At 42.5% G+C, this 11,716-nt stretch overlaps 1 protein-coding gene across 3 annotated transcripts; it reads right to left on the reverse strand.

Moving 5' to 3' along the window:
* Positions 1–132: 132 nt before the first annotated feature.
* Positions 133–10,878, reverse strand: e2f8 (E2F transcription factor 8). Of its 3 annotated transcripts, none has more exons than XM_034220971.1 (14): positions 10,565–10,878; positions 9,499–9,559; positions 9,113–9,373; positions 8,873–9,020; positions 8,104–8,418; positions 7,814–7,975; positions 7,212–7,349; positions 6,821–7,033; positions 6,646–6,727; positions 5,773–6,283; positions 5,390–5,656; positions 5,174–5,306; positions 3,922–4,253; positions 133–947 (listed from the first exon to the last, which is right to left on the reverse strand). In XM_034220971.1, the coding sequence occupies exons 1-14, from the start codon at positions 10,573–10,575 to the stop codon at positions 780–782; spliced, it is 2,802 nt and encodes a 933-aa protein (XP_034076862.1). In that variant the 5' UTR covers positions 10,576–10,878; the 3' UTR covers positions 133–779. The 3 variants fall into 3 exon arrangements, with proteins under 3 accessions (XP_034076862.1, XP_034076861.1, XP_034076863.1); XM_034220970.1 differs by lacking the exon at positions 10,565–10,878 and adding an exon at positions 9,826–10,459; XM_034220972.1 differs by lacking the exon at positions 9,499–9,559.
* Between the last annotated feature and the right edge of the window lie 838 nt (positions 10,879–11,716).

The raw sequence follows: 11,716 nt of genomic DNA on the forward strand, positions 1-11,716 counted from the left end.
ATAGATCAAACAATCGTAGTAAAAATAATAAACAGTTTCATCTTCAATGATGATTTTGGTTTGTAGCATGGACTGATTCCAATCCCATAATATTGTATCACCGTAGAGACGACAACGGAGACCAACTTCACATGATGTTCATAGAAAAATGTATTAAAATTCAATTAACATTTTACATTTAACAAGACAACAGATACAGAAGGTAATTTCCTTATAAATTAAACTTTTGAAAAAGTCTGATTAGTCTTACAATCACAAATATTCTCATATTCTTACCAGGGGTAACATGTACATATGTGCAAACGTCTTTGCATAAGGTTTCACTTAGAGACTAAATGATCATAAAACAATGGTTCCCAATCATACTTGTCTTTCAGTCAAACGTCCATCTGACTTAAGTGTGTTGCCCTTTACAGCATTGATTTTTTGTTTACTACTCTTGGTAATTTGATGAAAAGGAATTGGTGTTCACATCACCAACTTTAGGAGAAATTACTAAAATAAACAAACAAAAAAAAAAAAAACAAGAAAATTCAATATCTATGAAGTTATGCAGAATAAAGTTGGGGCAAAACAGTTTTTACCAGAATAACAATAATGTTCATGAGTTTCTGGTAACTTTGTTTCAAAGTGAAGACAGTAAGGCTGCTGTGAAACGTTGGGAGGTAATGAATACTGTGAAATGCTAACCAGACAGAAGATAAAAGGTCACCCAACACAAACACCACCCATACACACACTCAAAGTACACACTCATCAGAGGGTTTCTGTCGGGGCTCTCAGGACTCCTCAGTGGCGACGTCCAGCTTCCTCTGAGGGATGTAAACTGTGTTGGGGGCCAGTTGTCCACCTGGGGTTACCATGGCAGCCAGAGGGGAGAGGTGGACCGGCGTGTGGAAGAAGCTGTGCTGGGGGAGAGCCGTCCCTTTGGGGGTGGTCATCAGGGGCTGCGGGACAGATAGTGATGGGTGAGGGTTTCATCTTAACCTCTTAAGCCCGAAGGTCCCCCCAGTGGACCCCTCCCACAGTTTTTTTTCGAGACTATGTCTCAGGGCTCCTTAACATTTATGAAACTATTAATGTTTCATACCCTTTTAAAGGTAAGAAACTCCGCTAACTGACAATAAGAACAATTGTTAGCTAAAAAAAACACAAGAGTAATACCAAGCCTTTGAATTAGCATTGAGCGAAACAATGCTAACTAATGCTAACGCTTTTTTACACACAACACACGGTATAAATGCCCTTATTACTATCTTAACTGCACAAACAAGATATACGATTTAAAGCTGAGACTCCACAGATTCCACACATGTAATCATCACTGTAAGACCTCGAATTCCTGGAGCTATCAGCCAGAAAAGAGAAAGTAAACAACATCCGGTTCCAAAAATATTACAATAATTACGTCTTACCTTTTTTGATTTGTGATCAAAAGTTGTGTTCAACAGAATAAAAACGCATCTCAAGGTTAATCCAATGTCTTTGAGTCACGTAGACATTTTTACTGATAATCAATCATCATATTTATGGCAATATACTCGGTATAAAGTATTGCCGTCCAGGCTTGCACTTTCAGATATGCTTCGTTTGCTTCTCTATTACGTCCGCTATGGTAATGTTTACGTAGATTTGGGAACTGCCCATCGATTCTATTGGTTCTGATGGTTAAGAAAAAGGTGTAAATCACACGAATCGACCAATGGGTTCCAGAGATATGGTCCTGCGTAAAGTATAAAGAATGCCAGCCAGCGTAACAACATTACGCAGCCGACTTCATTTATTGTTTACAACGTAACGAAGCAGGAATTGCAGCAGGACCCAGAGCGCACGGAGCACAGAGCGGACAGCAGATACCAGAGCAGATTACAATATTTGCGTTTAGGACTTTTTCTGTACTTTGACTTTTGTCAAATAACGGCTCACAGGAAAGAGATGCTTACTACTTTACAGGCAATGGAAATTGTGACTAATGTTGACAGCGAATCAGATATGTTACCTGTTGATTCTGAGTCAGACGACGAGGATCTCCTGCAGCCAGAACGGGACCCGGACCGTTGTGACTGATGACGAAATTCCACCACGGCAAAGGTATGAAATCTCTCTGTTTTTATCTATTACTTATTTATTTGGTGTACGATTATTCATATAGTAAATAAAAGCGTCTGCTAAATGAAATGCAATGTAATGTAAATTCACACGCAAAATGGCATGTTTGGCAGGAATTAGAGGGATTATTTACAAAAATACCAAATAGTGTTTATTGTCCGTTACATTTACTAAAAGTATAGGCCAGTGTTCGTCTATAGTCACTAAATGTATTGCATTCACAGACTCAAAATGCCATGTTTACTGCCAAGGAAACAGGAATTATAGGAATTCATCTAATTTCTTTGTTATTCCACATTTGTTTTCATAGTGATGGAGATGAGGATGAAATGGCTTCTGGACCCCAACCATTGTCTACTTTCACCCAGCCCACACCTGCCTCACCCTCACATTCCTCAACTTCTGCCTCACCTTTCACTAGAAAGAGATCTGCACCAGTATTGGCCACTCAGCCTGCATCCAAAAAGCACTCACTTCCAAAGCTACCATCGTCTGCTTTCTGCAGCGTCAGACACATCTGTAAAACCCAGGAAGTGTGGCCGAGGTGGGGCTCCCACTCCTCAGCCAGGAAAAGCATCAGATAAATGTGTAAAACCCAGGAAGCGTGGCCGAGGTTCTTCCTCTTCCAGAACGACAGAAGAAGAACTCGGGTGGCACAATAGAGAGGAGAATGACCAAACACCAGAGCCACTGAATTTCACGCCAGCCAGAAAAAGGCTGAAAGGGGAGATCTGCGGTGGATAAGGGAAGGCAAACTCCTGTTCATAAAGTGGATGGACAGCCGTGAAGTGACCATGTGCTCCACAGTGCAGGCAGCCTTCAGTGGAAAGACTGTCAGGAGGAAAGTGAAACAGGCTGCTGTTTGGCAGACTAAGACTGTTGCCATTCCTGACGCTGTGTTGGATTACAACCGAAGCATGGGTGGCGTGGATGTGTCTGACGCTTTGATCGGGTACTACAGCGTTCTCCACAAAACAATGAAATGGTACAAGACTCTTTTTTTTCTCCATTTTATGGACATTGCCGTGGTGAACAGCTTCCTTCTCCACAAGGAGCTGTTCAAGATGAGGAGCAGGACAAAGCCACACACACAGAAGACTTTCAGGGAGCAGCTGGCTGCAGAGATGTTGGAATATGCTGAAGGCTCTGCACCAAATTATTATTAATTTACCCCTTTTAGAAGTGAAGATATATCATTTGTTGTGTTAGTGGCATTTTCGAGCCTGAAACCTGAAAAACAGGCTCAGGGCTTAAGAGGTTAAAGGGTGAGTTCAAGAGAAAATGTCCCTGCTCCAATGCAATCAGTTTTCATAGGAACTAACTTCTCCTAAATAAACGTCTGCAATGAAGTCTGAAGACCAAGACTATCCCCATTGCTACACTGGCTCCCACGCCTTTGTTGTTGTGGTATGTGCAAACTGAACCTTAAACAACACCAGCAGATGGGATTTTATGTTGTTTCAAGGGCAAACGGCAACATATTTACCTCCCAACAGCTATTTGCCAAGTATTTCAAAATGTGTGATCTGTAAAGTAACATGTTCAGAACTTCCTATCTTCACCTTGAGAAGATAATACAAAGTTGATTCCCTTTCGTAAAGTTTGTTCAGTTGGGAGAGACAGATTTTTAGAGATTGTCCCTAGTGTCAAAATGGTTGTCTCGTGTGTCGCAGACTGGGGTAAAAACCCCATTCGAATGACATATTCTGAATGCTTTGCGATATAAGGCCACATTTGTTATGTTTAAAAGAAGTATGTGATGGAATATTGTTATACTCCAGATGTTATCCAAACACAAGCATGAGTTGTTACCTGTTGTAGGCTGAACAGGGTCATGGGCTGCCCTGACAGAGACTGCTGCACCGGCACAGGGGACACAGGTTTGATGAACACCATGCCTCTCTGCTGCAAGGCCAGAGGGCTGGCCATGCTGCTGACACCCTCCGGGGTCTGGGGGGCCGCAAAGAGGCTTCCCGGGCTGGAACCTGAGATCAGGCCCAGGTTCTGCAGGGTGAAGTTGAGGATGGCGGGGCTGGGGCTGTGGAGGCGGTGCGCCTGCTGGGTGGTGAGGGGCGAGGCGGCGGCTGGTTTGTGAAGACGGAGGCTGGTGGGGGTCGTCTCCTGGGCTAGGGCCTGTCTGGAGCCTGTGGACAAAAACAAGTGTGAAAAATGTATATAGACCCTTCATTTAATCTAGTTATTAGCAGGTTCAATTTGAGCAATACAATAAAGAATCTTAGATAGAGATGTCCCGATCCGATCACGTGATTTTGAAAAAATCGGGGATCGGAATTTTTTTTAATTTAATGTTACAAAACAAAAATGACCATGTTCACGTCTTAAAGTCATCCTGAGGCCTTAGTTTTGGTTTAAAATTACACAACATCATGTATGTGTTGCTTCTTGTGGGCTTGTTTTCAGACCTGGTTGCTTATTTCTCTCAAATCTGGCAACAGAGTGGGCGCAGTGTCTAATAGTAGCAGTAAGCTAACGAGAGGCTACGTTCAGCTGGTGACTCGGGATATAATATTATAATATTGAAAGTGAAGGCAGTGTAACAGCCAGATGCAATGTTTGCAAGGCGGAGACTTTTAAAAGGAAAGAGAAACTGCCATAGAACAGTGAAAAGGCCAAACAAATAACAGCCAAGATAGCTGAATTCATCGCGTTGGATGACCAGCCGTTATCTGTTACCTTTTTTTTCTCAATGCATTGCATAAAGATCGGATCGGGAAAAATCGGTATCGGCAGATTGTCAAAATCAAATGATCGGAATCGGATCAGGAGCAAAAAAAGGTGATCGGGACATCCCTAATCTTAGATGAATTTCACAACAAAAGAAAGCTCTAAAAGTAGGGAAGAAGCATGGTCTATGCTAGGAAGATAAGTGTAAATATAGAACATTCACTATTTGGATGAATTAATTGTGATTTAACAATCTCCGGTTGACGCTGATTAAATTCTGTAAGATCTTTTATTTCTTACGCATTTGGACGATTGGTTGAACGAAAAAATGGACTCATATCAAGAGTAGTCTAAAATCCACCTTTCATGACGTGTTTACCTGCAGTGGGTGTTTGGTAGATGTAAGCGGGAGTTAAGGCCTTGTTGCTTTCTCTCCCTGCATCTTGGGCTTCCCTGTAGCTGATGAGGGACTGCTGGGAGATTGGGATCAGGTATCCGGCCGGTATTAAAGTCTTGACAAGCAGAACAAAAAAGTCAAACTTTGTGCAGTTGAATGGACAAAAGCAACACATCTCAGTCTCTCTGTGTATTTTACCTCTGTATGGAGCTGTCCCGGCGTTAAGGGTACGACCCTGACTGGTGTTAAGCCCGCCTCGCTGTCTGAGTATGCTGTCCTGTCCTCTTTGTCCAGGAAGGTCTCCAAGCTTTGTTCTAGTGTCTGATTGGCTACAGCAACACCGGGGGTGTTTACAAACTCCGGGTCAAGGTGGAGGGCGCGTGGCGAGGGCCGGTTTAAAGGTTGAGTGCTGCGCCGGGCCTTTAGCCGGGCCTGCAGGATCTCACACAGCTTTGGAGACGTGTCCTAAAGGAGGGAAACAGAGAGGCTTATCAGAGAGATTTAGCTGAAGTCTTGCCATTTTCCTCAACATCAGAGTGTTGTACAAATGCACCGTTTCGATGGATTGAATTGGTATTTACCTTAAAGTTGGGGTCTGTCCTCTTGGCTTTGGATGGACTGCCGTCTGAGGCTGAATCTGAGCGCAGCCGTTTGAGCACTAAGGGGCTGACGTCTGACGCCCTGAAGGCCGGCAGACTCTTAGCGGTGCCCTGGCCCGTCGGACTCTGCCCTGTTTTATCCTCAAAGGTCATGGAGCGCACGGCCAGGCTGGTGGGCTGCGGCCGGACCAGAGGGTTGGGCCTCGGGGACGAAGAGTGCAGGTACACAGCGTATGGCATGCCCCCCCGCTGCTGGGGCAACAGGACGGGGATGAGGGGGGAACACTGTGCTTGGATGTAGGCGAGGGAGCCTGTGGGCAGGGCTGTCAGAGGCGTGTGGGGGGTGAGGTGGACGGTAGTGTTGAATGTAGTCTCTTGGGTTGGAGTTTGAAACGGTGCCTGAGGCGGCTCCATTGAAACAGAGAAGGGGTCCAGCCTCACAGCAGCAGGGTCTGCCTCTGCAGCAAAAGGCTTTGGATCATCAGCTCCAGTCCTGGAACACAAGCAGGACTCTCATTTAACACTTAACTCATTTAAAATGATACAAATTAAAGGCTGTAGGGTAACTTTTAAATTAGCCACTGCTTTATACATTCATTGATAATGACCTAATAGTTGTTCAAATGAATCATAGGCAGCAGGAAGTCATGTAAATAGAGATGCCTCAACAATAAAGCCAGGCGGTGTCCATGGTGCATTCAATCACATGTTGGAATCAAAGTTTGTCTGAATGGGTTACAACTTTTTCTTTTATGCGCCTTCACAGTGGTCTTTTATAAACTTTAACAACAACACTCTGATAGAGCAATTTCAACTACCTCTTAAACAGTTTAGTCTAAATGGAACCAAACTTACGATGACTCCTGGTTGAGCTCAATCTGACAAATAGCAGCAAGTTGGGCCATTTTGTTTGGGAGTTCAGTGTTTGATGAATCACCTGAGGACAGAAGAGGAAAAGACCGTCATCACACCACTCACAAAGATATGTAACAATAGTAGCCTGGTCTGAAGGAACATTTTCTGCACTCACTGAAGGCGCCTTTGAAAGGACTGTTTGGGGCGGAGTTGATCTTTCTGCGGTCGTCCTGAATGCTCTTGGCCAGCTTTATGAGTGAGGGGTGTCGGGTGAAGCCGCGCTTGGCTCCGGGAGATGAGAACAGGTTTTTGGCACAGTTTTCTAGAGCACGGGGCTCCAGTACACTTTTTTTCTTGGTTGCGCATTCGGATGCGGAGCTCTCCAAATCTGAAACAAGAGTTTACTGTTTAGTCCGTGAAGATCTGAGATACTAATTTAACTTACCATCAGCTGCACTGGCAATCATTATTCAACAAAATATATTTCACAGGAGTCTAAGCCTTATTTCCTTTTAATTAAGGACCAAAATATAAAGAATAAAAAGGGAAAAGAGGTCCGATGATACCTTCAACTTGTGGGAATTCTTCGGGGCCGACCCATTCAAAGGCGGGCTTCCTCCCCCTCTCTTCGGTCACATGGACTTTCTCAATGAGCTTCAGGCTCCGCAGCACATTAGCTATGTCGTACAGCCGACGTACTTTGGCTGCAAACACATGAAACAAACAGAACAATTTATATACTACACATACAGAGACACAGAACATACTGTTGCAGAAATACAAAGAAACCCGCATCTAAAACGGTCCAATGTCTATTCCTTCTCACTGCATTCAAAGTTTTACAATTGCACATACATTCTAAGATTTTGAAATATGAACAGCATGGAGTAGCTGTTTCATTTCTAAAGCACTTCATATTTGACTGCAAATCCCGAAGTGCTACAAGCTGTGAGCATGAACAGTATAAAAACATTACACAACACGGTAGAATTAATGGAAAAAAAAACATTTAAAAAAAAAAAAGTTTACAACTCTCTAAAAGATTTCTATCGATTTACGATGCAAGAAGGTCTCTATTACACATTAGGAAGACGGTGAGTTGACAAACTTGCTGAAATATCAGTTTTACCAACCCTGCCTATAACTGAGATACGGGTGTTATACTCACTCTTGAACTTGTTCTTGTCTTGATCCACGCACTGGTCCTCTCCGATCAGGATCTTGGCGGCCACGTCCAAACTGACCACACGAGGATTAGACACCAGGAAGAGCATGACAAACTTCTGGCTCATCACCCTCAGAGATTTATCCTTCCTACTGTTCACAGAGGCTGGACAGGACATACAAAAAGGGGATTTAAATCAGATTACTGTGTCACATACCCAAGAAAAGTCGAATATTTTACAGAACTCCAGCTTTTTTGTTCAATTGAAGGGCTTTTCAAGGATTGCTTCTCACCTGCTTTGAACTCTACTCCTGGAAGCTCCACAAAGAAGAGCTCCTTCTGTCCCTGCTCCCCGCTCTCAAGCTGCACCACCTCCTCGTTCTCTTTCTCCTCCCCGTCAAAGTCAAACTCCTTGTCCCGGAGACGCTGCCGGATGTGCAGCATCTGCTGGCCGTACCTTTGCTCCTCGCCCACCTGCTTCAAAACGGCCAGAGTCTGGGCCAGTTTGGTCCGGCCGTGCCACGTGTAGCGGTTCTTGGCCGAGCGGCTCACCATGTGCAGACTCTCCAGCACGTTCATGATGTCGTAGATGCGCCGCCGTTCTACACCTGGGGAGAGAGAAAATAATGTGTTTCAAGTTTAAAAACTGATTAGGTATCACAAAAAGTTTAAGAAACTGCAGAAATTATTACTTTAAATGGGGGGGAAAACACAATTTCAAACCCACTACAACTATGTGTACACTGTGTCCAATTGCGACAAACTTCAATGCTTCTGTAAATCAGAATATACCAGACATCACAATTACAGTCAATGTGGAAATTGTAATTAATGTTAGCATTGTAATAACTCGTGAATTCAGATATCATGGCATCTATGTCACAGCCATAACAGTATTATTATGATCTTTAAATAAATTAAATTTAACTACATTGAAACCTAATTGCCACATCTACTACAAAGAGTTATTGAAAGCAATGATAAGCTGTTGCGCTCATAAAGCATTTATTTTGATATTAATACATAATCCTCTACATCAAATATTTGCAAGAGAACACGTACTGAGCTCAGTAGCCACATCGTCCAGGCAGATGTCGTTGTTGAGGGCAGGGTTGGGGTGATCCGGGTATCGGGCGAGAAATTTGTGACAGAGCAAACCCAGGCTCTTCTCTTTCCTGCTGATCATTTTCCAGTCTCCGTTTTCCGATTCCTACGGGAAGACAAAAAATAATACAAGAGATTTTTGTAACGCCTTGAGTCATCAGGAAGAGTTGTGTGGTAATGTGAGGAGATTTATTGTACCTGTGAAGGATCAAGACCTTCCCGTCCATCGTTGTCAATGCACAGCTCCTTCTCTCGGTTCCTGATTTCAGGACTAGCAGCATTGATGAGCATTTTCAGGTTGGAGGTGGGCGTCCAGGGGTCAACAGAACGTACTTCCATTCCCTTTTTAGGTGTAGTGAGGGGACCCATGGTCAGCTGGTTCTCCACGGAGACGGCACACTGACCAAATGATTTCTTTGGAGTATTTATTGTAACCTTTGGGGCTACAAAGCCTTCATCCTAGTCAGCAAAAAGAGAAATCAAAAGACAATGATTAAGATACAAATCCATCCATTGCCTATTGATATCGTAAAAAAACCAAAATGATATCCGAGACACATTCAGATTCCTATGTACTCACTGACCTTAGAATGAGCTTTCTGGGTCAGGGATTGAGATTCAAGCGCCATACTTGACATTTTCCACCTTAACATAAGAATTGAATAAGTATTATATTAGCTAAAGTAAACTAGGCATTAATAAAAAGATGCAATCGTCAAGTGATAGTATAAAACAATGATTGAAAAATGTGCTCTTAACACGTTTTGGATATAGAGACATAGGTACAAAATCATAATGGTTTTCAGCCGTATTAACTGATTAATTTAGCCAACTAACATTAATGCGTTCCACATTCACTTCAACAATACTGCTATTTAAGTGTTTACATATTATCAGAACGACATCCTTACCGCTTTTTCACTGAAATATATTTGTCGAGGACCAACATTGTTAAAGCAGCGGGAGAAAAGAGAGTGAAACTATGAACCGGTGATTTCATTCGATTTTTTTCAATTCATCACCTAGTAAGAATACATAAAAATGTGTTTAAATCTAATCAAAACACCAGATTTATATTGGCGGTAACTGACGTGCATTCCATCGAATCGCGGGGCCAAACGGACGCAGAGGGGCCGCCCTTTTTGCTGAAAGCAGCCAATGGCAGCGTAGAGGAAGTGGATGACTGTCCCGCGCAGGTAAACTGTTTTTTGAAATCCTTGGCGCGGAACGTCTGTGCGGTATCAGCGGCGGCTCGCTTTAAACTATGATACCTACAGGGCTAAAGTCTGAATCATTACTATAAGTGAATATGCATTTACAGGGTTACTTGTTTAAAAAGCGTAAGACTTCCCCAACATAAGATAATGTTTGTGTCATGTAGCCGGCGAACGCCCGCCGTCTTGATATCCTTATAGTTAACAAAACGTTGTAAAACCGGTATACCCAGAGCTTCATCCATTCAGTGCTTTGTTTTAAAACACACAACCGCAACATTCGCTGACATGTCTATCGAGTTAAGCAGTTTATAAGGAGGAAGCGGCAACTTAACCTAGCTTACCTTAAACTAAAGCGTTGGATACATAAAACGTCTTGGGACAAGGTACACACGTTTGCATTATCAAGCAGAAATTACGCTATGTTCAAACGTACCCCAAATTCATGAAATAAGCCTTGCTCAGAGCAGGAAACGTCCCATCTTCACAGCAACGTTAATGTTTTGTCGATACCAGTTGAGTGTTTCCAAAATATAAATCCGGGTCCTTAATGTGGATTTTAACAGAACTCCATACGTTTCCGCGCTAATGTAACCATTAAAAAAAACACCAAAAGTGGAATAGTACACAATGTGCGAAGCTCTTATTTTTATTTTCCCTCCTGATAGTAAGCAGTAGGCTCTTGGTCAACTTTACTACAGATGTGGAAAGTCTTGGTGACCAGAAGCATTTGGCCCGCCCCAGAGCCCTAGAGGAGCATCGCGCTGACGTCAGACCACGCACTTCCGCCTGTGGCAGAGCGGAAGAGGAAACACTGTACACGAAGGTAGCTCTAATCTGCAGTGTGTAGAATCAATGCCTTGTTTAAATATTGTAAATTGCTTTGGATAAAAGCGTTAGCTAAATGAATTGCAATGTAATATAATCTATTTCCCAAAAAAACTGAAAATATATAACGCAAAGAATTATAGCAATAATAAAGTGTCCTAGTGATAGGGGCATCTAGTTCACGTGTGTTAACTTTAACGTGTGTTTATATCTATGGTGTTAACCCTATTTAGGCCTACCTGTTGCGTCTTCCAAAACATAGTTATTTTAGAATACGTTTAAGAGGGGTTTGAGTATTCATCACCAAAAGCTAAATTCATTTAACATTTAGTTGTATTTATTGTATCGCTGTTGACAGTATTTTCAGATTTCTGGAGGGATACAAAAATATATCCAAATTCCCCTCTGTAAAAACCTTTGACCCTCGATTATATCAACAATTTAAAACCGGCGTTATCAATTTTTCAGATTTCTTATCTTGAAAATGAATACAAATTAACTTTTATTTAATAAAAAAAGGCCAAATGTTCTAATTTAAATAACATTATTCTAAAAATCAACAAGTTCATGTCAAAAACGTTACACTATCCACCTGTTGTCTCCCCTTTACCAAGAGGGACCTGTGCAACATTGGTTTAGGCCCCCGTTGACCAAATGGCAGATGTGAAAAAAGTAATTAAATGTCACACCAACAGCATCATAAACAATACAGCTATTAGGCTCATACTTTACTTGACCTGTGATTGCTAAATCAGGTTCT

This window comes from Gymnodraco acuticeps, unplaced genomic scaffold (assembly GCF_902827175.1).
Source record: "Gymnodraco acuticeps unplaced genomic scaffold, fGymAcu1.1, whole genome shotgun sequence".
Lineage (NCBI taxonomy): Eukaryota > Metazoa > Chordata > Actinopteri > Perciformes > Bathydraconidae > Gymnodraco > Gymnodraco acuticeps.

Bases quoted from the DNA above. Each gene is read 5' to 3' on its own strand.
- e2f8 (XM_034220970.1), bottom strand. From the start codon at position 9,914: ATGAAATCACCGGTTCATAGTTTCACTCTCTTTTCTCCCGCTGCTTTA. The intron at 9,374-9,498 runs GTCAGTGAGTAC...TTTGCTGACTAG, and splicing joins CCCAGAAAGCTCATTCTAAG to GATGAAGGCTTTGTAGCCCC. The intron at 7,034-7,211 runs GTATCATCGGAC...CTCTTGTTTCAG, and splicing joins AGAATTCCCACAAGTTGAAG to ATTTGGAGAGCTCCGCATCC.